The sequence below is a fragment of the Bos indicus x Bos taurus genome, chromosome 4 (assembly GCF_003369695.1).
Source record: "Bos indicus x Bos taurus breed Angus x Brahman F1 hybrid chromosome 4, Bos_hybrid_MaternalHap_v2.0, whole genome shotgun sequence".
NCBI lineage: Eukaryota > Metazoa > Chordata > Mammalia > Artiodactyla > Bovidae > Bos > Bos indicus x Bos taurus.
The window spans coordinates 25,337,467-25,364,546 of NC_040079.1; the positions used below are offsets into that span (position 1 = coordinate 25,337,467).

A 27,080-nucleotide genomic window follows, 5' to 3' on the forward strand; every position below is an offset into this window, starting at 1 on the left:
GTTTTAAAGCTTTCATTTTAATATTCAAATTAAGGAATATAAGCAGGAATATTGTTTTATTGTACTTCACTTTATTGCCTTTTTTTTTTTTTTTTTTACAAATTGAATGTTTGTGGCAACCCTGTATTGTTAAGTGATGGTTAGCATTTTTTAGCAATAAAGTATTTTTAAGTTAAGGTTTGTACATTGTCTTTATTTAGACATAATGCTATTGCACAAAATAGACTACAATGTAGTGTAAACATTTATATGCAACATTTATATGTATAAATGTATAAATTTATATGTATAGATAGTGTAACATTTATATGCACTGGGAAACCAAAAAATTCCTGTGATGTGCTTTGTTGTAATATTTATTTTATTGCCATGGTCTGGAACTGAACCTACAGTATTTGCAAGGTATGCCTGTATTTATTTATGATTTTCTTAGTATTGTTCTGGGCTTAACTGTTTTGTGCTTTATGTCTTTCTCGAAACGGGGATTATGATAAAGCTGTTTTAGACAAGGGTAATGATTAAATGATACAGTAAATGTGAAGCACCGAAAATAGTCCTGGACACATAGCTTTCAGGAATAGTATTCATTCAGTCATTCAGCATATATATTTATTACGTACCTGCTGTGTCCTGTGCACAGGGGATATAGCAGACAAAACCAACAAAAATATTTGCCCTCATGAAACATAGATCCTACTACTACTTCTTTTTTTTCTTGTGTGTGTGTTTTTTGTTGTTTGTTTTTGTTTTTGCTTTTTATTGCTTCAGACTAAAAAATCTCATGAAATGTCTAGGACCTTAGAAAATGTGATTTTGTTTGTTAGATTCATATACACACACATGTGTACATGCACACATACACACACCTATATGTACCTCAGGTGGTTTACATATGGTGCAAAGAACACTGTGGTTTCCAACTTGAATTCCGTGAGAATATTTTTACTTGACTATGTTTCATGACCCATGACTTCATCCACAGAGATAAAGTTTTGTGGTTTGCAAATGAAGGCTGAACAACAAGTCCATGCTTTTAAATAACATGTATCTATTCGCAAACATATATCCTCTTGTGGTATTATTGGAAACATTTAAGGCAAAGTCAGTTTGATTTAACTTTTCATGGTACACATTGTGTCCAAGTTGGCTAACTCCAGTCAGCAAGCATAGCTTTGAGTAAAGTTGGCCTGGAGTAGCATATATTTTTATGTTGACCAATACTGCTTTGATGGGCAACTCATGTTGAAACATAACTATCTTGATGAGGAAGTTACCCACATAGTCTGATAAACACTGACAACTAGGTGAACAGATTTCGTAACCTTAACCTTATCTTTTGCCTAAGTCATGGTAGTTCGTTATGGAGAATTACTTTTAAATTTCTGCCAGAGTTGACACATCCATATATTTTTGTTTCAAGTCAGAAAGTAGCGACTTAAGGTGTCTTTCATCCTAAACTTTCAAAGTTTTTCATCAAAATTTGGGTTTATTCTTACACCTATGACAAATAGATTGAAGACTAGTTGTATTTTTTGTGAAAGCTGAAGCCCTGAAAAATAATGGAGCCAAACATATTATATACGATTGCTTTTAATGAAGAAATTAAATATTGAAATGGTAATGTCTCAGGTGGTCTGTGGTCTGCAGTGTCTTGACTATTAATAATATATGTTATCTAACACCTGACTACTGAAAAGTATGTGGTTCTCAGATCCAGTAGCATTCACATCACTGGGAGCTAATTTGAAATGGAAAATTTTAGGTTTCACACCAGAGTCAGTGAATCAAAATCTGTATTTTGGAAAGATCCTCAGATGATCTATTAAACGCATTAAAGTTCTGATCCAAAGAATGTTTTTAGGGGCTTGAGCCAGTATCTTGAGATGTATTGGCAGCCCTACAAGCCTTTTGTATTAGTAGCCCTATAAGCCTTTTTGTATAATCTGATTCCTGCCCTTTTGGTTGGTCCCTTCTTACCATGTTTTCTGTGATTCCTATAGTTCATTACAGTTTAATATTTATTATGCTCCTATGATAGGTCAGGCTTTGCACTGGACATTGGATTATAGAAAATGTAGGAGGTATGATATCTGTTCTTAGGCTGTGTAACAATAACATCTTGTTCTGATTAAGAACTCAACTTCATTTTCTATCTCTTGTAAATCTCAGTTGTTCAGAGAATCTAAAACAGTTCCTGCTAAAAGGTTAGAGACCACTGTTCTAGAACTTTTATAGCATAGTATATGATAACAAATTATTTTAAATAAGGAATGGATAAATGGCCATGTGGGTTTATAAATTAAAAGTCAGAATAATAACAAAGAGGCACAGTGTTTATAAAGAGAATTTTTTTTCTGGGTTCTAAAAGATCTTTGCAGAAATAATGGGAAAAATCCTTTTTGTTTGTTTGTTTAAGAAATTGTTTTAATTTAAATTTACTTTAAATTACTTAGGGTGAACACTTTGGAACTACGGAAGCCACAGAAGCCTTCTTTGCAATGACTCGACTGTTTCAGTCTAATGATGTAAGTCTTTTTTTTTTTTTTTTTAAGAAAAGAATTCTTTTAGGCTAAAAATGCTCTTTTTATTTGTTTTCCTTGGGGGAACTTAGAGTGGTCCAAATGAGGGAAGGTTGCTTGAAATGTTTAAAACTATTTAAAAATTGTTTATCTTCCTAAAACTTATAAATGCTTATTAAAGAACACAAGAAAATGAAAGAATGAAAGTATATTGTTTAAAGCTGCTCACTCACAGATCTGCCATGCAGTCATGAAAACTGCTAATATCCAGCCTCTTGCATGACACTGCACAGATGGACTGGTATAGAAATCAGTGGACATAGCTATCTCATCTCTTAAATTCTCAGTCAAGTTTCTGGTGGGCCTGGGGTTTCTGTTGGCAGTTGGGAAGAGTTAGATGCAGAGTGGGGAAGAGGATGAGGAGTAGGGAAAAGAAGAGCAAGGACAGACAGGCTGCCAGCACCGCTGCGTCTGTCTCTCATTCCTTTCGACCACCCTAACTTTCAGGCCTAACAGCTGTGCTTCATTTCCATCCTCCATTGCAGCACATATTTCCTTTTTGCCCAGCTCTGACTCAAACCCATCCAGAGAAGGGGATTATGGGATCTGTATTTCTGTTTCTTGTTAACATAGATTGGTCAAACTGTGCAGTCCTTTTGGTATGTTTTGCATATCAACACAAGCCACATTTGTGTCTAGGACTTCATGGGATTTGAGTCTGGTTATGTGTGTAGATAATGAGCAGCTTGGGGATTAGGTCCTCAGGAACATCAGCAGTCCCTTTTAAGGCAAGTGTCTCAGGGGAAGTCGCTGTACATTCTTCAGGCAAAGGAGTCTGATTTCCTCAGACAGAGTATGGAGGACTGCTTTCACTTGCCATGGAAGCCTGGAGGAATTTAGAGGTTCAGGGTGGTCAGATTCATCAGAATCCGCCCGTGTGTCCCCATTCCAGTTTTCAGGGCCCCTCTCCTTCTTTCTCAGTTAGGATGCTAACTTTAACATAAAATGTCCCACAGAAGGTGAATTGAATTTGCATTGTTATTCAGTCACCTGCAGGATATGCTTTTTAGAAATCTCAGGCCTGTGCCCACATGACATGAGGCTTTCTGATAAGGCATTATGGACGTTTTCTAGTCCCTGACGTAGACCTTAGGCTATGTCTATGGTCTAGGGTGATTTTAATGTTCTGAGCTTAGCATTTTCTTTACCAAGTTCACCAGTGTACTTAGAAGGAACTAGCCCACTATCCAGCTCATTTTTACAGCAGTCTTCTGTGGTGGCAGCTAGTTGATGACCCAGAGCTTTGTCTTCTGGAGGTCCTTGATCATACTTGTCTGCATTGATGATTTAAGTGTTTTGCCACTGCATGCCAAGGACAGCTAGGGTCCTCTTTATCACTGGAGACAGAATCAGTAATGCCTTTTATCAAATCAGAAAGAATTTTATTTAAATTTAAGCATAGAGTATATAGTCTTTTATGACTTTTCTGTCTTGTTTCTTTTACTTATGGCTTTTGAGATTGATCCAAGTTCTTGTGTGTATTAGTAGTTTATTCATTTTTATTGCTGAGTAGTATTCCATTGTATGGAGGTAGGAAATCTTAATTTATTTATCCATTAACAAGTTAATGGATATTTGGCTTATTTCTAGTTTATAAATATAAACAAAGCTGCTAAAACTACTCAAGTACAAGTCTTTGTGTGGACCTATTAATATGTTTTCATTTTCTTTGGTTAATATCTAGAAGTGGCATTCTTGGGTTTGCATTTCCTGAATAATGAATATGTTAATCATGTATTAAGCAAAATACATGCTGATTTGCCATCTTCTGTTTACATCTTTTACCTGTTTTTTTTTTTTTTTCTTTAAATCAGGTTGTTTATCTTCTGCTTATTGAGTTGTAGGTGCTCTTTGTATTTTCTGAATACAAGACCTTCATCAGATAGGTATTTTGTAAATATTTCCTCCCAGCCTGTGGCTTGACTTCTCATTTACTCACTAGTGTATTTTTTAAAAATATACTTTACAAATAGTAAAATCCACCCTTTTTAAGGTATAGTTTTATGAGTTTTGACAAATTTATACAGTAGTATTAATCAAGATTTAGAATATTTCCATCACTCCAAAAGGTTTTCTTTTATATGATTTATTCCTACCATCCTCAGGCCTAGGAAACCAGTAATCTCTTTTCTTTCCTTATAGTTTTGCTTTCCAGGAAGTCATAAGAATGATATTATACTTTGAATATCATACTTCATCATACGTATGAAGCTTTTTGAGTCTCCTTTTCAGGCACTTAGCATAACTCATTTAAGATTTGTCCATGTTTTTGTTTGTTGATTCCTTTTTATTCCATTGTGGATATTTGTTGTATAGATGTACCTCAGTTTGTTTATTTTTTCACCAGCTATAGAATATTTGGTTTGTCACCATTTTTTGATGGCTAGGAATAATATTGCTATAAACATTCATGTATAAGTTTTTAAATATAGTTTTTATTTCTCTTGGGTAAATACCTGGGAGTGGAATTACTGGGTCATATGGTAGGTGTAGAGGCTTCCCTGGTGGCTCAGATAGTAAAGAATCTGCCTGCAATGCAGTAGATGGGTGTTTGATCCTTGGGTGGGGAAGATCCCCTGGAGAAGGGGGTGGTTGGCTACCCACTCCAGTATTCTTGCCCAGAAAATCACGTAGACAGAGGAGCCTGGCAGGCTACAGTCCATGGGGGTCACAAAGAGTCGGACACGACTGAGCAACTTCACTTTGACTTTCATATATCTTCTATGATGAAGGATCTGATCATATTTTTTGCCCATTTTTAATAATTTGGTTGTATATTTTCCTTCTACTGAATTTTGAAAGGTCTTTCTGTATTCTGGATACAAGTCCTTTATCATATGTTTTCCAAATATTTTCTCCCAGCCTATATCTTATTTTTCATTTTCGTAATCTTTAAAAGAACAGAAGTTTTAAATTTTGGTGAAGTCCAATTTATCAGGTTTTTCTTCTTCCTGTGTATTGTAGAAATCTTTGTCTAAGTCAAAGTCACAGAGATTTTCTGCTATGCTTTTTTCTTAGGTATTATGTAGTTTTTGTGTCTTAAAATTGCTGTTTGATCATTGTAAGTTAATTTTTGCACATGATACGAAGTGAGGGTTGAATTTCTTTTCATCTCCTTCCTCTTCCTTCACCCCTTCCTCCATTTCCTCCTCCTCTCTTTTTCTCAACAAATTCTACTGGAATAATTGCTTATCAATATGGAGGGAGAAGGATGAGGAAGAATAATAATGATTATGTTACACTGGCATATTCCTTTTTTTTCTTTTTTCTATATGTCTATTCTTATTCCAGAATCACACTGTTACTGTAACTTTTTAAAAAAAATAATTTTATTTATTTATTTATTTTTGGCTGCACTGGGTCTTTATTGCTTTGTGTGAACTTTCTCTAGTTGTGGCAGGCGGAGGCTGCTCTTCATTGTGGTGCACGGACTTCTTATTGCGGTGGCTTCCTCTTGTGGAATACAGCTCTAGGACACGCGGCTTCAGTAGTGGTGGCTCGTGGACCCTAGAGTGCACAGCTTCGGTAGTTGTGGCATGTGGGCTCAGTAGTTGTGGCTCTTGGGCTCTAGAGCATGGGCTTCAGTAGTTGTGGCTCATGAGCTTAGTTTCTCCGAGGCATGTGGAATCTTCCTGGACCAGGGATCAAACCTGTGTGCCCTGCTTTGGCAGGCAGATTCTAATCCGCTGAGCCACCAGGGAAGTCCTACTGTAGCTTTATAGTTCGTCTTAAATCAGGTAGTGCATGTTTTCCTATTTTATTATTTTTTTCTTTTTCAAAATTTTTTAACTTAAATTTTTTTTTTTTTTAATTGGAGGAAAATTGCTTTATGATGTTGTGATGGTTTCTGCCATACAACAGTGCAGATGAGCTATAATTTACATATATATCACCTCCCTCTTGAGCCTCCCTCCCCTCCTTCCATTTTACCCCTCTAGATCGCCACAGAATGCTTGGCTGGACTCCGTGTGTTATAGAGCAGCTTCTTACCAGCTATCTATTTTACGCATGTGATGTGTATATATCTGTGCTACTTTCTCCATTTGTCCCACCTTCCCCTCCCCCACTGTGTCCACAAGCTGCTTTCCTACATCTGTGTCTCCGTTCCTTCTCTGCAAATAGGTTCATTGATACCATTTTTCTATATTCCATCTATATGCATTTAGTTCAGTCAGTTTAGTCGCTCAGTCATGTCCGACTCTTTGCAACCCCATGAACTGCAGCACGCCAGGCCTCCCTGTCCATCAACAACTCCTGGAGTCCACCCAGACCCATGTCCATTGAGTCAGTGATGTCATCCAACCATCTTATCTTCTGTCGTCCCCTTCCCCTCCTGCCCTCAATCTTTCCCAGCATCAGGGTCCTTTCCAGTGAGTCAGCTCTTCACATCAGGTGGCCAAAGTATTGGAGTTTCAGCTTCAATGTCAGTCCTTCCAGTGAACACCCAGGACTGATCTCCTTTAAGATGGACTGGTTGGATCTCTTTGCAGTCCAAGGGACTCTCAAGAATCTTCTCCAACACCACAATTCAAAAGCATTAATTCATTCCAGTGAACACCCAGGACTGATCTCCTCTAGGATAGACTGGTTGGATCTCCTTGCAGTCCAAGGGACTCTCAAGAATCTTCTTTAACGCTACAGTTCAAAAGCATTAATGCATTATAAGCATTATATGCATTAATATATGTTATTTGTTTTTCTGACTTACTTCACTCTGTATAAACAGGTTCTGGGTTCATTCATCTCACTGGGACTTACTCAGATCTCAAATTCATTCTTTTTTACGACTGAGTAGTATTCCATTGGGGTGTGTGTGTGTGTGTGTGTGTCTGTGTGTGTGTGTGTCTGTGTGTGTGTCTGTGTGTGTCTGTGTGTATACACCACATCTTCCTTATCCATTCATCTGTTGATGGACATCTAGGTTGCTTCCATATCCTAGCTGTGAACATTGGGATATGTGTCTTTTTCAGTTATGGTTTTCTTAGGGTGTATGTCCAGTAGTGGGATTGCTGGGTCATATGGTAGACACGACTGAGCGACTGATCTGATCTGATTTTTAGTTTTTAAAGGAATCTGTATACTGTTGTCCACAGTGGCTATATAAATTTACATTCCCACCAACAGTGCAAGAAGGTTCCCTTTGATCCATATCCTCTTCAGTATTTTGGGGCTTCCCTGGTGGCTCAGAGGGTAAAGCGTCTGCCTGCAATGCAGGAGGATCCCCTGGAGAAGGAAATGGCAACTCGCTTCAGTATTCTTGCCTGGAGAATCCCATGGACAGAGGAGCCTGGTAGGCTACAGTCCATGGGGTCCCACGACTTCACTTTCACTTTCTCCAGCATTTATTGTTTGTAGGTTTTTTGATGATGGCCATTCTGATTGATGTGAGGTGATACCTCATTGTAGTTTTGATTTGCATTTCTCTAGTAATTAATGCTGTTGAGTAACTTTTCATATGCCTCTTGGCCATCAGTCAGTTTCTTTTAAAGAATTGTTTTGGCTCTTGTAAGTTCTTTGCATTCTATATTCATTTTAAATCAGCTTTGTATATGTATGTGAAAGCCGCTCAGTCATGTCCAACTTTTTGTGACCCCATGGATGGTAGCCTGCTAGCCTCCTCTGTCCATGGGATTTTTCCAGGCAAGAATACGGGAGTGGGTAGCCATTTCCTTCTCCAGGGGTTCTTCCTGACTCAGGGGTCGAATCTGGGTCTCTTGCATTGCAGGCAGACTCTTTACCGTCTGAGTCACCAAAATCAGCTTATCTACTTCTGTTTAAAAAAAAAAAAGGCCTGCTAGAATGTTGATGGTGATTGCATTGACTCTAAAGATCACTTTGCTAAACTATTTCAATAGAATTTTACAAAAAGATCAGTTTGAGGAAAATTCACATTATATTATTGAGTTTTCTATTCCATAGCCATGGTATGTATTTCCCTTTATACAAGCCTCTAATTTCTGTCAGCAGGATTATAGCTTTTAGCACATAAGTCTTAAACATATTTTGTGAAATTTATCCCCGAAGTAGTTAATGTTTTTATACTATTGCATTTGTATTGTTTTAGGTACTCTATAGAAATTAAATAGATTTTTGTATATTGATCTGTTTCCTGTGATTTTGTTAAATTTATTACTTCTAGCAGTATTTTGGGAGATTCCTTAGGATTTACTTTTTTCAGTCTGAATGATTTTTGTTTTTCTTCCCTTAATGTCTTCTTGCACTATGATACAGTGTGAAATGGAAGTGGTGGTAGAAGATATCCTTGTTTTGTTCCTGATCTTAGAGGGAAGGCATTTCATCTTTCAGCATTAAATGTGATGCTAGCTCCTAGCTTTTCATGTGTGTGTGTGCTTAGTTGCTCAGTCTTGTCTGATTCTTTGCGACCCCATGGACTGTAACCCACCAGGCTCCTCTGTCCATGGAATTTTCCAGGCAAGAACACTGGAGCAGGTTTTCATTTCCTACTCCAAGAGACCTTCCCAAACCAGGGGATCAAACCCACATCTCCTGCATCTCCTGCTTTGGCAGCAGGTTCTTTACCACTGCACCCCCTAGAAGGCCCCTAAACTTTCATAGGTGACCTTTATCAGGTTGAGGAAGTCGTTTTCTCTTCTTAGTTTGCTAGGAGGGTTTTTTTTGTTTTTTTGTAGATGGGTGTTGAATTTTGTCAAATGTTTTTTCTGTATCTATTGAATTATTATGGTCTTTCTTTTTTAGTTTATTAATATGGTAAGATGCATTTATTTGTTTTCCTGGAAAATGTAAAATCTTTGATTTCTGTTAAAACTCAAAATTTGGAATTAATTTTGAGTATGTGGTCATGAAATAATATTTATCTGTAATTTTTTCTTATGTTTTTGTTTGGATTTTGTATTTGGGTAATGCTGGCTTCATAAAATGAATTGATAAGTATTACTTCTTCTTCTCTTGTCTTGCAGAGTTTTGTAGAATCATTATTATTCTTTTATATATATATTTATTTTTGGTTGTGCTGGGTCTTCATTCTGTGCTCAGGCTTTCTCTAGTTGTGGTAAGCGAGGATTACTCCTCGTTGCAGCACACAGGCTTCTCATCGCAGTGGCTTCTCTTGTTGCAGAGCACAGGCTCTAGGTGAAGACGCTTCAGTAGTCGCAGTGCTCAGGTTCAGTAGTTGTGGCTCACGGACTTAGTTGTCCCAAGGCATGTGGAATCCTCCCAGACCAGAGACTGAACCCGCATCCTCTGCGTTGGCGGGCGGACTCCTAAACACTGGCTGGACCACCAGGGAAGTCCTGTAGAATCATCATTAACTTTTCCTGAAATGTTTGTTGGAATTGACTATTGAAAGCATCTGCACTGTGGTAAGGTTTTTGATAATAATTTTACAAGGAGACAGATGGTATTATTCAGATTGTTTGTCTTCTTGAGTGGTCTCTGGTAGTTTGTGTCTTTCAAGGAATTTCTCCATTTTGTTTACATTGTTGAACTTCACTGGCTAAAAATGTTCTTAATGTTTTCTTATTCTTTTAAGGGTTTGTAGAATCTGTTGATACTTCTTTTTTCACTTTGATATTGTAATAGGTAAAGCAGAACAAACAGAAAGTATATAATAAGATGATAGATGTAGACCCAAATATATCATTATTGCATTAAATGTAAATGAATAACATAAAGAACATTTACAGAAATTGACTGTACACTGAGCCATAAAATAAGACAAAACAAATTCCAAATGAATGAAATTATGTATCTTGTAGTCTCATTACCTTGGATTAATGTTGGAAATAAATAATAAAAGAGTAACTGGATAGGTCTTCCCTGGTGGTCCAATGGTTAAGAATCTACCTACGAATGCAGGGGACATGGGTTCGATCCCTGGTCCAGGAAGTTCCTGCATGCTGCGAGGCAACTAAGCCCACTTGCCACAACTACTTAAGCCTGCATGCCTTAGAGCCCCTGCTCCACAACAAGAGGAACCACCAAAATGAGAAGGTGGTGCACTGCACCCGAAGAGTAATCCCTGCTGCCCGGACCTGGAGAAAGCCCATGTGCATCAGTGAAGACCCAGAGCAGCCAAATAAATACATAGTTTTTAAAAACAGTAACTCGATGATGCACCATATGTTTTTGATATTAATAACACTTTTCTGGGAATCCTTTGGTGGTCCAGTGGTTAGTACTCTGCGTTTTCATGCGTGAGGATGCAAGTTTAATCCCTGGTTGGGGAACTAAGATCCTGTCAGGCACATGACTTTAAAAAAAAAAAAAGTACATGTCTGTTCTGTTTCTAGCCATGATGAAGAGGCTAGATTTTCCCTGCTACCAAAAATGCCTAGAAAAAAGTATATATATATGTGTGTGTGTGTGTGTATGTATATGTTTGTGTGTGTGTGTGTGTGTGTGTGTATATATATATATATATATATATATCCCTCACAGTAGTTTTCCAGATATTAGATTAACAAAAATTCCAGGATTATGATATGAAGAAAAACCAATGCTTGTACTAGTTCATTTCCTTGGGGCAGATTACAGGTCTCAGATTAGGGGTTGTTAGTTGTTCAGCAGCTCAGTCATCTCCAACTCTGCAACCCCATGGACTTCAGCATGCCAGGCTTCCTATGCTTCACTGTCTCCCAGAGTTTGTTCAAAGCCATGTCCATTGAGTTAGTGATGCCATCCAACCATATCATCCTCTGTCATCCCCTCTGCTCCTGTCCTAAATCTTACATAGCATCAGGGTCTTTTCCAGTGAGTTGGCTCTTTACATCATGTGACCTAAGTATTGGAGCTTCAGCTTCAGCATCAGTCCTTCCAATGAAATTTTAGGGTTGATTTCCTTTAGGATTGACTGTTTGATCTCCATGCTATCAAAGAGACTCTGAAGAGTCTTTTCCGGCACCATAGTTTGGAAGCATCAGTTTTTTGGTGCTCAGCCTTCTTTATGGTCCTACTCTCACATCCATACATGACTACTAGAAAAACCATAGCTTTGAATATATGATACTTTTTCGGCAGAGCGAGGTCTCTGCTTTTTTAACACACTAAGTTTGTCATAGCTTTTCTTTCAAGGAACAAGTGTTTTTTAATTTTGTGGCTACAGTAACTGTCCACAGTGATTCTGGAGACCAAGAAAATAAAATCTGCCACGGTTTCCCCATCTATTTGCCATGAAGTGATAGAACCAGATGCCATATTCTTAGGTTTTCAAATGTTGAGTTTTAAGTCAGCTTTTTCACTTTCCTCTTTCACCCTTATCAAGCGGCTCTTTAGTTCCTCTTTGCTTTCCACTATTAAAATGGTATCATCTGCATATCCGAAGTTGTTGATATTTCTCCCAGCAGTCTTGATTCCAGCTTACAATTCATCCAGCCTAGCATTTCACATGATGTACTCAGCAGAATACACAGAAGAACTATACAAAATAGATCTTAATAACCCAGATAACCATGATGGTGTGATCACTCACCTAAAGCCAGACATCTTAGAGTATGAAGTCAACTGGGCCTTAGGAAACATCACTATGAACAAAGCTAGTGGAGGTGATGGAATTCCAGCTTAGCTATTTCAAATCCTAAAAGATGTTGCTGTTAAAGTGCTGCACTCAATATGCCAACAAATAGGGAAAACTCAGCAGTGGCCACAGGACTGGAAAAGATCAGTTTACATTTCAATCCCAAAGAAGGGCAATGCCAGAGAATGCTCAAACTACCACACAGTTGCACTCATTTCACATGCTAGCAGGGTCTTTTCAAACGAGTCAGCTCTTTGCATCAGGTGGCCAAAGTATTGGAGTTGCAGCTTCAACATCAGTCCTTCCAATGAATATTGAGGACTGATTTCCTTTAGGATTAACTGGTTGGATCTCCTTGCAATCCAAGGGACTCTCAAGAGTCTTCTCCAACACCACAGTTCAAAAACATCAATTCTTTGGCACTCAGCTTTAGAGTCCAACTCTCACATCCATACATGACCACTGGAGAAACCATAGCCTTGACTAGATGGACCTTTGTTGGCAGAGTAATGTCTCTGCTTTTTGATATGCTATCTAGGTTGGTCATAACTTTTCTTCCAAGAAGTAAACATCTTTTAATTTCATGGCTGCAGTCACCATCTGCAGTGATTTTGGAACCCCCCAAAATAAAGTCAGCCACTGTTTCCACTGTTTCTCCTTCTATTTGCTGTGAAGTGATGGGACCGGACGCCATGATCTTTTGTTTTCAGAATGTTGAACTTTAAGCCAACTTTTTCACTCTCTTCTGTCACCTTCATCAAGAGGCTCTTTAGTTCTTCCTTGCTTTCTGCCATAAGGGTGGTATCATCTGCATATCTGAGGTTATTGATATTTCTCCCAGAAATCTTGATTCCAGCTTATGCTTCATCCAACCAAGCGTTTCTCATGATGTACTCTGAATATAAGTTAAATAAGTGGGGGACAATATACAGCCTTGATGTACTCCTTTTCCTATTTGGAACCAGTCTGTTGTTCCATGTCCATTTCTAGCTGTTGCTTCCAAACCTGCATACAGATTTCTCAAGAGGCAGGTCAGGTGCTCTGGTATTCCCATCTCTTTCAGAATTTTCCACAGTTTATTATGATCCACACAGTCAAAGGCTTTGGCATAGTCAATAAAGGAGAAATCGATGTTTTTCTGGAACTCTCTTGCTCTTTTGATAATCCAGCAGATGTTGGCAACTTGATCTCTGGTTCCTCTGCCTTTTCTAAAACCAGCTTGAACATCTGGAAGTTCACGGTTCACGTATTGTTGAAGCCTGGCTTGGAGAATTTAGAGCATTATTTTGCTAGCATGTGAGGTGAGTGCAATTGTGCAGTAGCTTGAGCATTCTTTGGCATTGCCTTTCTTTGGGCTTGGAATACAAACTGATCTTTTCCAGTCCGGTGGCCACTGCTGAGGTTTCCAAATTTGCTGGCATATTGAGTGCAGCACTTTCACAGCAGCATCTTTTAGGATTTGAAATAGCTCAGCTGGAATTCCATCACCTCCACCAGCTTTGTTCGTAATGATGCTTCCTAAGGCTCACTTGACTTCACATTCCAGGATGTCTGGCTCTAGGTGAGTGATCACACCATCGTGATTATCTGGGTCATGAAGATCTTTTTGTACAGTTCTCCTGTGTATTCTTGCCACCTCTTCTTAATATCTTGTTTCTGTTAGGTCCATACCATTTCTATCCTTTATTGAGCCCATCTTTGCATGAAATGTTCCCTTGGTATCTCTGATTTTTTTTGAAGAGGTCTTTAGTCTTTCCCATTCTGTTGTTTTCCTCTGTTTCTTTGCATTGATTACTGAGGAAGGCTTTCTTGTTTCTCTTTGCTATTCTTGGAACTCTGCGTTCAAATGGGTATATCTTTCCTTTTCTCCTTTGCTTTTTGCTTCTCTTCTTTTCACAGCTTTTGTAAGGCCTCCTCAGACAGCCATTTTGCTTTTTTGCTTTTCTTTTTCTTGGGGATGGTCTAGCTCCATGTTTCCTGTACAGTGTCACAAACTTCGATCCATAGTTCATCAGGCACTCTGTCTTTCAGATTTAGTCTCTTAAATCTGTTTCTCACTTCCACTGTATAATCGTTAGGGATTTGATTTAGGTCACACCTGAATGGGCTAGTAGTTTTCCCTACTTTCTTCAATTTAAGTCTGAATTTAGCAACTAGGAGTTCATGATCTGAGGCACAGTCAGCTCCCAGTCTTGTTTTTGCTGACTTTATAGAGCTTCTCCATCTTTGGCTGCAAAAAATATAATCAATCTCATTTCGGTATTTACCATCTGGTGATGTCCAGGTGTAGAGTGTTCTCTTGTGTTGTTGGAAGAGAGTGTTTGCTATGACCAGTGCGTTCTCTTGGGAAGACTGTTAACCTTTGCCCTGCTTCATTCTATACTCCAAGGCCAAATTTGCGTTACTCCAGGTGTTTCTTGACTTCCCACTTTTGCATTCCAGTCCCCTATAATGAAAAGGACATCTTTTTTGGGTGTTAGTTCTAGAAGGTATTGTAGGTCTTCTTAGAACTGTTCAGCTTCAGCTTCCTCAGCATTACTGGTTGGGACATGGACTTGGATTACCATGATATTGAATGGTTTGCCTTGGAAACAAAGAGAGATCATTCTGTCGTTTTTGAAATTACATCCAAATACTGCATTTCGGACTCTCTTGTTGACTATGATGGCTACTCCATTTCTTCTAAGGGATTCTTGCCCATAGTAGTAGATATAATGGTCATCTGAGTTAAATTCACGCATTCCAGTTCATTTTAGTTCGCTGAGTCCTAAAATGTCAACGTTAACTCTTGCCATCTGCTGTTTGACCACTTCCAATCTGCCTTGATTCATGGACCTAACATTCCAGGTTCCTATGCAATATTGCTCTTTTCAGCATTGGACCTTGCTTCCATCACCAGTCATATCCACAACTGGGTGGTGTTTTTGCTTTGGTTCCATCTCTTCATTTTTTCTGGACTTATTTCTCCAGACCAGGGGAGTTCCTCTTTTAGTGTCCTATCTTTTTGCCTTTCATACTGTTCATGGGGTTCTCAAGGCAAGAATACTGAAGTTATTTGTCATTCCCTTCTCCAGTGGACCACATTTTGTCAGAACTCTCCACCATGACCCATCCGTCTTGGGTGACCCTACGTGGCATGGCTCATAGTTTCATTGAGTTAAACAAGGCTGTGGTCCATGTGATTAGATTAGTTTTCTGTGATTGTGGTTTTCAGTCTGTCTGCCCTCTGATGGAGAAGGATAAGAGGCTTATGAAAGCTTCCTGATGGGAGAGACTGACTGAGGGGGCCATGCTCAGCAAATCTTTAATCCAATTTTCTGTTGATGGGTGGAGCTGTGTTCCCTCCCTGCTGTTTACCTGGGGCCAAACTATGGTGGTGGTAATGAAGATAATGGTGACCTCCCTTGAAAGATCCCAGGCATGTAGTGCTACACTTAGTGCCCCCAACCCTGCAGCAGGCCACCATCGACCCACGCCTCCACTGGAGACTCCCAGACACCCACAGGCAAGTCTGGACAGTCTCCTGTGGGGTCACTGCTCCTTTCTCCTGGGTCCTGGTGCATAAGGTTCTATCGTGCCCTCCAAGAGTCTATTTCCCAGTCCTGTGTAAGTTCTGGCAGCTCTATGGTGAGGTTAATGGCAACCTGCACCTCCTCCAAGAGGGCTTATGCTATACCCAAGTCTGCTGCACCCAGAGCCCCTCTCCCTGCGGCAGACCACCGACGACCCGTACTTCCACAGGAGACGCTCAAGCACAGTTCTGTCTCAGTCTCTGTTGTGTTCCTGGGCCCTGGTGTGCACAAGGTTTGTTTGAGACTTCTGAGCATCTCTGGAGGGAATGACATTTGATTCTAAATGCAGATTCACCCCTTCTACCATCTTGCTGGGCCTTCTCCTTTGCCCTTGGATGTGGGGTTATCTCATAGCCACTCCAGCACCTACCGTCTTACTGGGATTTCTCTGACCTTAGACGTGGCGTATCTCCACACTGCCTGTCCAGCGAAGCGCAGCTGCTGCTCCTGGCTTTGGTCCTGGGGTATCTCCTCACGGCCGCCGCTTCTGACCTTGGACGTGGAGTGTCTTCTCTCGGCAGGGTGCCGCTCCTGCGCCACACAACTGCTTGGTAAAAGCTATGGTTTTTCCAGTGGGCATGTACGGATGTGAGAGTTGGACCATAAAGAAGGCTGAACGCCAAAGTATTGATGCTTTTAAACTGTGGTGTTGGAGAAGACTCTTGAGAGTCCCTTGGATTCTGCAAGGAGACTGCAAGGAGATCCAACCAGTCCATCCTAAAGGAAATCAGTCCTGGGTATTCATTGGAAGGACTGATGCTGAAGCTGAAACTCCAGTACTTTGGCCACCTGATGGGAAGAGCCAACTCATTAGAAAAGACCGTGATGCTGAGAAAGTTTGAAGGCAGGAGGAGAAGGGGACGACAGAGGATGAGATGGTTGGATGGAGTCACTGACTCAATGGACATGAGATTGAGCAAGCTCTGGAGATGGTGAGGGATAGGGAAGCCTAGTGTGCTGCAGTCCATGGGGTTGCAGAGATTGGACATGACTGAGTGACTGAACAGCAGCAGCTCTGCATATAAGTTAAATAAGCAGGGTGACAAAATACAGCCTTGACATATCATTTCCCCATTTTGAGCCAGTCAGTTGTTCCATGTCTGGTTCTAACTGATGTTCTTGACCCGCCTACAGGTTTCTCAGGAGACTAAGGTGGTCTGGTATTCCCATCTCTTTAAGAATTTTCCATGGTTTGCTGTGATGCACATAGTCAAAGGCTTTAGCATAGTCAGGTGAAGCAGAAGTGGATGTTTTTCTGGAATTCCTTTTTCTATGATCCAGTGGATGTTAGCAATTAGATCCCTTGTTCCTCTGCCTTTTCTAAATCCAGCTTATACAACTGAAAGTTCTCAGTTCACATAGTTTTCAAGCTTGGAGGATTTTTGAGCATTACATGCTAACATGTGAAATAAGCACAATTGTGTAATAATTTGAACATTCTTTGGCATTGCCCTTCTTTGGTATTGGAATGAAACCTACCTTTACCAGTCCCGTGGCCATTGTTGAATTTTCCATATTTGCTGTCATATTGTGTGCAACACTTTAGCAGCAGCATCTTTTAAAATTTAAAATAGCTAAGATGGGAATACCAGACCACCTGATCTGCCTCTTGAGAAATTTGTATGCATGTCAGGAAGCAACAGTTAGAACTGGACATGGAACAACTGACTGGTTCCAAATAGGAAAAGGAGTACGTCAAGGCTGTATTTTGTCACCCTGCTCATTTAACTTATATGCAGAGTACATCATGAGAAACACTGGGCTGGAAGAAGCACAAGCTGGAATCAAGATTGCTGGGAGAAATATCAATAACCTTAGATATGCAGATGACACCACCCTTATGGCAGAAAGTGAAGAGGAACTCAAAAGCCTCTTGATGAAAGTAAAAGTGGAGAGTGAAAAAGTTGGCTTAAAGCTCAACATTCAGAAAATGAAGATCATGGCATCTGGTCCCATCACTTCATGGGAAATAGATGGGGAAACAGTGGAAACAGTGTCAGACTTTATTTTTTTGGGCTCCAAAATCACTGCAGATGGTAACTGCAGCCATGAAATTAAAAGATGCTTACTCCTTGGAAGGAAAGTTATGACCAACCTAGACAGCATATTAAAAAGCAGAGACATTACTTTGCCAAAAAAGGTCCGTCTGGTCAAGGCTATGGTTTTTTTCTGTGGTCATGTATGGACGTGAGAGTTGGACTGTGAAGAAGGCGGAGCGCCGAAGAATCGATGTTTTTGAACTGTGGTGTTGGAGAAGACTCTTTTGAGAGTCCCTTGGACTGCAAGGAGATCCAACCAGTCCATTCTGAAGGAGATCAGTCCTGAGTGTTCTTTGGAAGGAATGATGCTAAAGCTGAAACTCCAGTACTTTGGCCACCTCATGCAAAGAGTTGACTCATTGGAAGACTCTGATGCTGGGAGGGATTGGGGGCAGGAGGAGAAGGGGACGACAGAGGATGAGATGGCTGGATGTCATCACTGACTCGATGGACGTGAGTCTGAGTGAACTCTGGTGTTGGTGATGGACAGGGAGGCCTGGCGTGCTGCGATTCATGGGGTTGCAAAGAGTCAGATACGACTGAGCGACTGAACTGAACTGAAGCTGGAATTCTGTCACCTCTACTAGCTTAGTTCATAGTAGCACTTCTAAGGCCCACTTGACTTTACAATCCAGAATATCTGGCTCTAGGTGAGTGACCACACCATCGTGGTTATCCAGGTCATTAAGTCCTTTTTTGTATAGTTCTTGTGTGTGTTCTTGCCACCTCTTCTTAATCTCTTTTGCTTTTGTTAGGTCCTTGCCATTTATGTCTTCTATTGAGCCCATCTTTGCATGAAATGTTCCCTTGGTATCTCCAGTTTTCTTGAAGTGATCTCTAGTCTTCCCCATTCTGTTGTTTTTCTTCTATTTCTTTGTACTGTTCACTTAAGAAGGTGTCCTTGTCTCTCCTTTTTATTCTCTGAAACTCTACATTCAGTTGTGTATATCTTTCCCTTTCTCCTTTGCCTTTCACTTCTCTTTTCTTAGCTATTTTATCATATAATTGGAATCATAACAGCATGTAGCATTTTCATATTGGTTTCTTTTACTTCGTAATACGTTTTTAAGGTTCCTTTTTGTTTTTTTTCATGGCTTCCTTTTAGCACTGAATCACTTTCTGTTGTTTGGATATCCCATAGTTTATCCATTCACTTACTAAAGGACATCTTGATTACTTCCAATTTTGGCAATTATGAATCAAGCTGGTATAAAGTCAGGTTTCTGTGTGGACATAAGTTTTCAACTCCTGTGAATAAATGTCAAAGTGAGCAATTGCTGGATCACATGTTACGTGTATGTTTGTTTTTGTAAGAAACTGTCAAACTGTCTTCCAAAGAGGCTGTACAGTGTTTGTTCACCAACAGTGAAGAGAGATCCTGTGACTCCCCATCCTCGTCAGCACTTGGTGGTGTTGGTGTTCCTGATTTTGACCATTCTGTCAGTGGTGTAGTCATACCTTGTCTTATTAATAATTTAACTTTCCCTGATGAATATAACATTCAGCATCCTTTCATATACTTATTTGCCATCTGTTTTATCTTCTTAAGTGTAGTTATCTGCTAAAATCTTCGGCCCATTTTAATATTATGTTTTCTTATTTTGATTCTAAAGAGGATTTTTTGGGTGTATTTTGGATCTTTTCTCAGTTATGTGTTCTGTAAATATTTTTCCCAGTCTGTGTTATCTTCTCATTCTCTTGACACTGTCTTTTGCAGAGCAGCAGTGTTGAATTGTATTAAAGGCTGACCTATCGATTATTTCTTTCATGGATCTTGCCTTTGGGGTTGTATCTCACAAACCATCACCATACTAAATAAACATCATCTAGGTTTCCTTCTGTGTGTTCTACTAGGAACTTGATTGTTCTGCATTTTACATTTAGGTTTGTGATTGATTTTGAGATAATTTTGTGAGGAGAGTGTAAGGTTTGCATCTAGATTCAACTTCTTGGCTTGTGGTATCCAGTTCTGCCACCATTTGTTGAAGAGACTGTTTTCACTCCATTGTGTTGCCTTTGCTTCTTTGTCAAAGATGAGTTGGCTGTATTTATGTGAGTATATTTCTTGGTTGTCTCTTCTGTTGCATTGATGTATTTGTCCATTCTTTTGCCAATATCACACTGTCTTGTTACTGTTTACCACTTTTTTTTTTTAACTCTTCACTCCTTGCTGTATTTCTGAGTTATTACCTAGAATAGTTTCCCTGTGCCTGAAAAATATACCTTTTAGAATCCCAACCTTTGTAGACTATAGATACTTTATCCTATGCAAGACCCTGAGCTTGTACTTCTGTGGCTGTGAGTTACTTATTTTTCCATCTTTGGCACCTGTGAATGTCCCTTCACTTTGCTTTTGGCTTCATATTAAAATCTTTTTGTTCCCATTTTATTCAGCATTTTTGTATTTGTTTAGGTCATATATTTTACTTGTTAAAAACACATCTTTGTCAACACTGTATTATCACTCTTTTTAAGTTTTAGCCATTTTGGTAGGTGTGAGGTGATATCTGAAATGTGGCTATAATTTGTATTTCCCCAATGACTAAAGTGGTAAGCCTCAATTTTTTGTGCTTTAGCTACTTTTTTCATATCTATAGTTTTATTCTGCTTCATGGTAGATTTTTATTACAAGGGAGTGTAAATTTTCTTTTGCTCTGAAATTTTGATTCTCATTTTTTGCTTTCTTCTCATAGTAGCTTCAGATGGATGTGGTATGCCTCATTCATCTGCCACGTGCTGCCTTTCTCTTTCTGGGGTGATTTTTTTCTGTGTTTAATCACCATGAAGATCCTCACTCTGTTCTGTCTGTTCCTTCACGGGCTCAGTAGTCTCCAGCAGATCCTTTGTACCGCTCAGACTCAAGCTGGGTCTGAGGTATTTGAGTTTCACTACTCATAAGAAATTTGAAGTTACTTGATAAATAAGGAGGCAAGACAGGTGAGAGGAACCACTCCTACTAGCATTGAGTATGAATGTTTATAAATAAAATTAGAAATCCAGGTAAGGAGACAGGGTGGGCAAAACTTAATTATTGCTAGTTTAACACTGATTTTGGATCCAGGTATCCATGTAGAAATCTTGATAATTGAAAATAGAAGTTAGTTATACAACTACAAATGCCTAAGGAAAAATATGCTAAACTGAGGAAAACACAGAGTCTGCATGTCTGTGTATATATTTTTAAAGAATGAAAAAATATTTTTTAGGACACGCCTTTAGCTCTCTGAAAAACCTCTCTTTGGACTCACTGTCAGAGTCACAGTGTGGGTGTTTCTGTATAAAGACCCATATAATGAATTGAATGTTTGTATTTTCATCTAGATGTTTTCCACTCTTAGTGCATCAGTTACTTGTGTTTAGGAAATAGTAGAATTCTGAACATTTTCTCATCTAGGCATTTCTCTGTCTCTCTCTTTTGTGGCTACACCCTGTAGCATGCAGGATCTTAGGTACCTGACTAGGGATTAAACCCAGGCCCCCAGCATTGGGAATGTGGTGTTTTAACCACTGGAATGCCACAGAAGTCCCCTCATCCAGACATTTTTATTTTTTTATTTATTTTTTTTTCCAACTACAATTTTATTTTATTTTTAAACTTTACAAAATTGTATTAGTTTTGCCAAATATCAAAAGGGTAGATGATAATCTTGTTAAGAATAGTTTTGTAAGTATATCTATTTGGGGTCCTCATTTCAAACAGTTTAAAAAACCATTTCCTTATGAATAACCTGTTGCCTTTTATAAATAATTTTTTAGCAAACATTGAGAAGAATGTGCTACCTTACCATCAAAGAAATGGCTACCATCTCTGAGGATGTGATAATTGTTACAAGCAGGTATGTGAATAGTTAAAACCTGGGATGGGATACTTAAATATTTAGTGGAGTATTTGTTGTCCTCTTTCTATTAATTTTACATTTTGACTGTAAGAAAGCCAATAAGAATTTAAAAAAGAATATAATGTCAAAGAGCATTCTTTTCTAAAATGTGGTTGTCATCCTATGAAAACCATCCCTGTCTGATAAAGCAAAAAAGGAAGTTACAAAGGCTAATGCTAATAGATTGATTACATTTAGAATCATAGTATGTCATCAAACAAAACTAAAAAGTAAATGATGCACTGAAATAAAATATTATTTAAAAATTTAAAATTTTATATTATAGTTGCTTTATGAAATAAAATATAAGTACATCAAAAGACTAATATCTATAATATATAAAGAACTCTTCTATTTCAAAAGTTATCTCCATGTGATAATTAATAAAATAACTAATATAAAGAATCTAAATATCTTTACTCATTCTCATTTAGTCATTTAGAATGACTAAATATACTAGTCATTCTCTAGTAACCAAAAAATGTAAATTAAAAATTCAAGAATGAGTTACAATATTTTTTTATGCTTTTAAATTCAAATTATTTAAACTAAAAAAAATAAACACCCCAAAAACCCGAGCAGCTCACCTATTTCACCCCTAGTCCCTGCCTCTGGCATCCACTAACCTGTTCTCTGTATCTATGAGCTTGGTTTTATATATGTATATTTATTTACTTATTTAAATTCCACATATAAGAACTATTATATGGTATTTGTCTCTGTCTGACTTATTTCACTTAACGTAAGGCTCTCAGGGTCCATATATATTGTCACAAATGGCAGGATTTCATTCTTTTTAATGGCTGAATAATATTCCAGTGCATATATATACCTCAATTTCTTTATCCATTCATCTATTGATGGATACTTAGCTTGTTTCCATATCTTGGCAATTGTAAGTAATGCTGCAGTGAACATGGGAATGCATATATATATTTGAATTAGTGTTATTGTTTTCTTCAGATGAATACCCAGAAATAGAATTGCTATATGGTAGTTCTATTTTCAGCTTTTTGAGGAATCTCCATACTGTTTTCCCTAATGGCTGTACCAGTTTACATTCCCACCAGCAGTGCAGAGGGTTCTCTTTTCTTCATGTCCTCAACGCTTGCTATTTCTGTGTTTTTGTTAATAGCCATTCTAATAGGTGTGAGGTGATAATCTTATTGTGGTTTTGATTTACATTCTCCTGATAACTAATGAAGTAGAGCATCTTTTCATGTACTTGTTGGCCATCTGTATGTCTTCTTTGGAAAAATGTCTATTCACATCTGCCCATTTTAAATCTTTTTTTTGTTTTTGCAGTGAGTTTATGAGTTCTGTATAAATTTTGGAAAATTACAATATTTTTGCCAATCACATTGGCAAAAAAGAAAAAAGTCAGTCAGTACTTGTAAGGGATATTGATTTTCTCGTAAACAGGAGGTAGAATAATGAATTGGTTCAGTTTTTCTAGAAAGCAGTGTGGCAGCATTTGTTGAATGTTTGAAAGGGTTTATCCCTTTAATCCAGTAATTCCACATCTATGAAATTATCCTCAGAAAACAATCAGAGATAGCATTCATTATTGATGAAATATTTTAATTTTTTGGATATATTTTTGAAACATCTTTAATGATATGAAAAAGTCCTCAGTACAGTGCTGAATGAGAGTTGGATTCAAGTCTGTATATTCCTTATAGTCTTAAAAATATTCTAAGTATATTTATAAAAATTTATGGCTGAAAATACACTGATTCATTACCAGTAAGTTATCTCTGGGTGTTTAGAATTGTAGCTATTTATATTCTTTAAACTTTTGATAATTTTCAAATTTTCTAGAATGAGAATGTGTAATTTAGAGTCCTAAGACATTTAACAAATGTTATTTAGAAAAATAGTTATTAATAGTTATAGTTAATAGTTATTAATTATAACTCATTCAAGTGAATCTGATATTTGTATAGCAAAATAAATTTTGGAGGAGGATACTTATGCTTAACCAGCAGTTGTGTTGAAGTTTCAATTAGTAAAGCTTTCAGCTGAAAAGAACAGAGCCAGATGTAAATAGTAACACGTAAAATAGGCAGAGAAACTGGTGTTGTTTCAGTGGCTCAGCAGTGTCAGGGCTGACATGTCTTAAATTCTTTGGGACATCCTCACATTATTGCAAAATAGATGCCTGAATTATTGGCAATGCACCATTCAAGATGGGATGGGTACTGGGAAGGGGGCCAGAGAAAGCCAGCACCATCTGCCTCTTTCATCAGGTATGCAAAAGCTTTTCCCAAGGCAATTTTTAGATTTCATTGGCACAACTGTGTAATGACTAACCTTAGGAGGCCAGGAAAGTGAGTATTTAGCTTTTATAGCCCAAGGGGCAAGCTTGAGAGAAGGGATTGAAAATGGGTACTTAGTTAACTAAGATTAGTTAACTCACCACAAGTGGCACAAATAAAAAACAAAAACAAAGAAAATCTTCCCCGAGATTGCTGCTGCTGCTAAATTGCTTCAGTTGTGTCCGACTCTGTGCGACCCCATAGACGGCAGCCCACCAGGCTCCCCCGTCCCTGGGATTCTCCAGGCAAGAACACTGGAGTGGGTTGCCATTTCCTTCTCCAATGCATGAAGAGTGAAAGTGAAGTCACTCAGTCATGTCCGACTCTTAGCAACCCCATGGACTTCAGCCTACCAGGCTCCTCTGTCCATGGGATTTTCCAGGCAAGAGTACTGGAGTGGGGTGCCATTGCCTTCTCCGACCGAGATTGCTAGTCTCCCTGAATAGTGGAAAAGTTAAAAATAGAGTATCAACTGTTGATTGAGGATTTTCATTCCTTCGTGTAGCTGGTAGGTAGTACTTCCACCTGAGTCCTGTTAGGCCGCTTTACATTGTGGTTTGCTTCTTGTTTGTTTGAAGTGATTAGTAGATGTTGTGGGCAGAATAATACTCTTCCACCCACAAGGCCTCCCTGTCCTAATTCCTAGGACCTGTCAGTATGGTCCATGGCAAAGGGGAATTCCAGTTGCTAATCAGCAGATAGGGAGTATATCCTGGGTTATCCACGTGGGCCCAATACAAGGCTAAGTGCCCTTACGTAGAAGAGAGAGGCTGAAGAAAAGCCTCAGTAAAGGGATGTGATGGTGGAAGCAGGGCCACAGAGCTGCACTGTTTTTGCTGGATTTGGAGATGGAGGAAGGGGACCACAAACCAAGGAAATATGGGTAACCTCAGAAGTTGGAAAAGGCAGGGAAATGAATGAACCCCGACAGCCCCCAGAAAGGAATGCCTTCTTGCTCATACCTTGATCCTAGCCCACAGAGGCCTGTGTTGGACCTCACCTTACAGAACTGCAAGGTAAAGACATGAATGTTGTCTTAAGCCTCTTAAGTTTGTGATAATTTGTTACAGCAACAATTGAAATCTACTGGATTTTGCAGTATACTAGTGTATCAGATCAGTACCTTGTACACTTTAAAGTTAGACAGTGTTATATGTCACTCACATCTCAAAACTGGAAAAAAGAAAACTAGTAAGAGCCTTTGATACCTGAAAGTGGGGGGCTGCTGTAACAAATACCTAAGAATGTGGAAATGGCTTTGTAATTGGGTAGTGAGCATGTGCTGGCAGAGTTTGGGGAGCATGATAGAAAAATTCTGCACTGCCTTGAACAAACTGTTAGTAGAAATATGACCATTAATGCCTCTTCTAGACTAAGAAGGAAGTGAGCAGCAGGATAGAGAAAACGTTTATCAGGTATCATTGTGAACAGACTGTTGACAGAAACATGGACATTAAAGGTGCTGGTGGTGAGGGCTCAGGAGAAAATGAGGAAGAAGTTTCTATTATTAATAGAAACTGGGGGACGGGGATCCTTGTTATAGTGTGGCAGGAAGCTTAGTCTCACTGTATCCTGCCCTAGGTGGAAAGAGGGGCTTGCAAACATGAATTTGGATATTTAACTGAGATTTCTAAGCAGAATGTTGAGGTGTGACTTGATTTCTCTCTTTGTCATTTAGTAAAATTTGAGAGTACAGTAAAAATTGAGGAGAGACCTGTTAAATGTGAACCAGGAGATCTTGATAAATACTGAATCGTTGTGTTGTACACCTGAAACTAATATAATGTTGTATGATCAATTACACCTCAAAAACAACAAAAATAAAGCAGAAGTTGCTGATTTTGGAAATTCTCAGCCTACAAAAATGGCAGAGGATGCTCAAATCAAGAGATGTGTGTTTGGAAAGCATTCTTTAGAGGAAAAAAATCAGTTGCTGTATAGCCTTTTGCTCAAACCTCAGATTAAAAGGTCAGAATATTCACTCACACAAACCACTCTGAGAGATCTAGGGTGTGACTCATAGATTCCCTCAGCATCTAAGCAGAAGCTGAAAATAGAGATGGGATTATCTAGGCAAGATCTGTGGAGGAACCTCTTGACTAGTGGAGTAAGTCTGTACAAATATGGTAGTCCCACAAGGCGCTTGAGAACCTCACACCAGCAGAAACACTGCCAGCGTGGACTGAAAGGACCAGAGACGAAGTGAAAGAGGGCTGTCAGAGCCCCAGAATTCTGCAGGCAGGAGACAGGCTGGGAAGACTCCTCAGCTTTAAACACAGGCTGCCCTTTATAAAAAGGAAGGATGGCTCAGAGGGCAGAGCTGCAGGCCCATAGGGTAGAGCTGAGAACCTAGTGAATTCTGCTTAGGACTTGAACCCTCTTCCTGTTTGCCTGGATGGATTTCAGAATCGTCTGGGGCCAGTAACTCTTTTTTAGCCTTCCATTTTCTCTTTTTGAATAGGAATGTTTGTGTGTGTTCTGCGATGCCAGGTCCCATCTTTGTGTTTCAGAGCAGGGAACTTGTTTTAAAGTTTAGCATGTCCACGGGTAGAGAGGAATTTTGCCTCAGGATAAATTATACCCTTTCTCACCCATCCCTTATGATTTTTGATAATAAGATTGGTGCTTTGAGTTGGGTGAGATTTAAGTGAGATTTTGGACTTTGAGCTAATGCTGTAATGTGTTGATTTGGGGGAATCTTGGCATGGGGTGAATGTATTTTGCCTATGAGATGGATGCAGGCCTGCTGACATGATTTTAGCCCAGTGAGACCAAGTTGGAATTCTAGCCCATAGGACTAACTATAAGATAATGTACTTTTATTATTTTAAGCCTCTAATTGTGGTCATTTGTTGTAGCAGGAATAGAAAACAAATGTATTAGATGACCATTCTGTATCCATAGGCAATTATGTTAGCATGGATATTGAGAAGATCTGAAAGCATACACTTCACTAAAGAATATATATAAAGAGCCAATAAGCACATGGCAATGTTCTCAATATTATTAGTCATCAGGGAAATGAAAAACTTGAGTAAGGTATCTTTCACATTCACTAAAATGGTTAAACCAGCAAAGCCTGACAGTACTAAATCAACAACCCTACTCCAGTATCCAGTGTATGGAGCAGTTGAAGCTGTCATAGATTGTAGATGGGAATGTAGAATGGTACAGCAACCTCAGAAAAGGTTTGGCAGTTGC

The 27,080-nt window shown here is 38.9% G+C and overlaps 1 protein-coding gene across 3 annotated transcripts in view; it reads left to right on the forward strand.

The window, feature by feature from the left end:
* COPG2 (coatomer protein complex subunit gamma 2) overlaps positions 1-27,080 on the forward strand; it is a 144,612-nt gene that overhangs the window by 2,608 nt on the left and 114,924 nt on the right. For all 3 annotated transcript variants that reach the window (XM_027538975.1, XM_027538973.1, XM_027538974.1), the window contains 2 exons: positions 2,454-2,525; positions 21,440-21,519. In XM_027538975.1, coding sequence (XP_027394776.1) covers positions 2,454-2,525; positions 21,440-21,519 — 152 coding nt within the window. The remainder of the gene's footprint in view (positions 1-2,453; positions 2,526-21,439; positions 21,520-27,080) is intronic.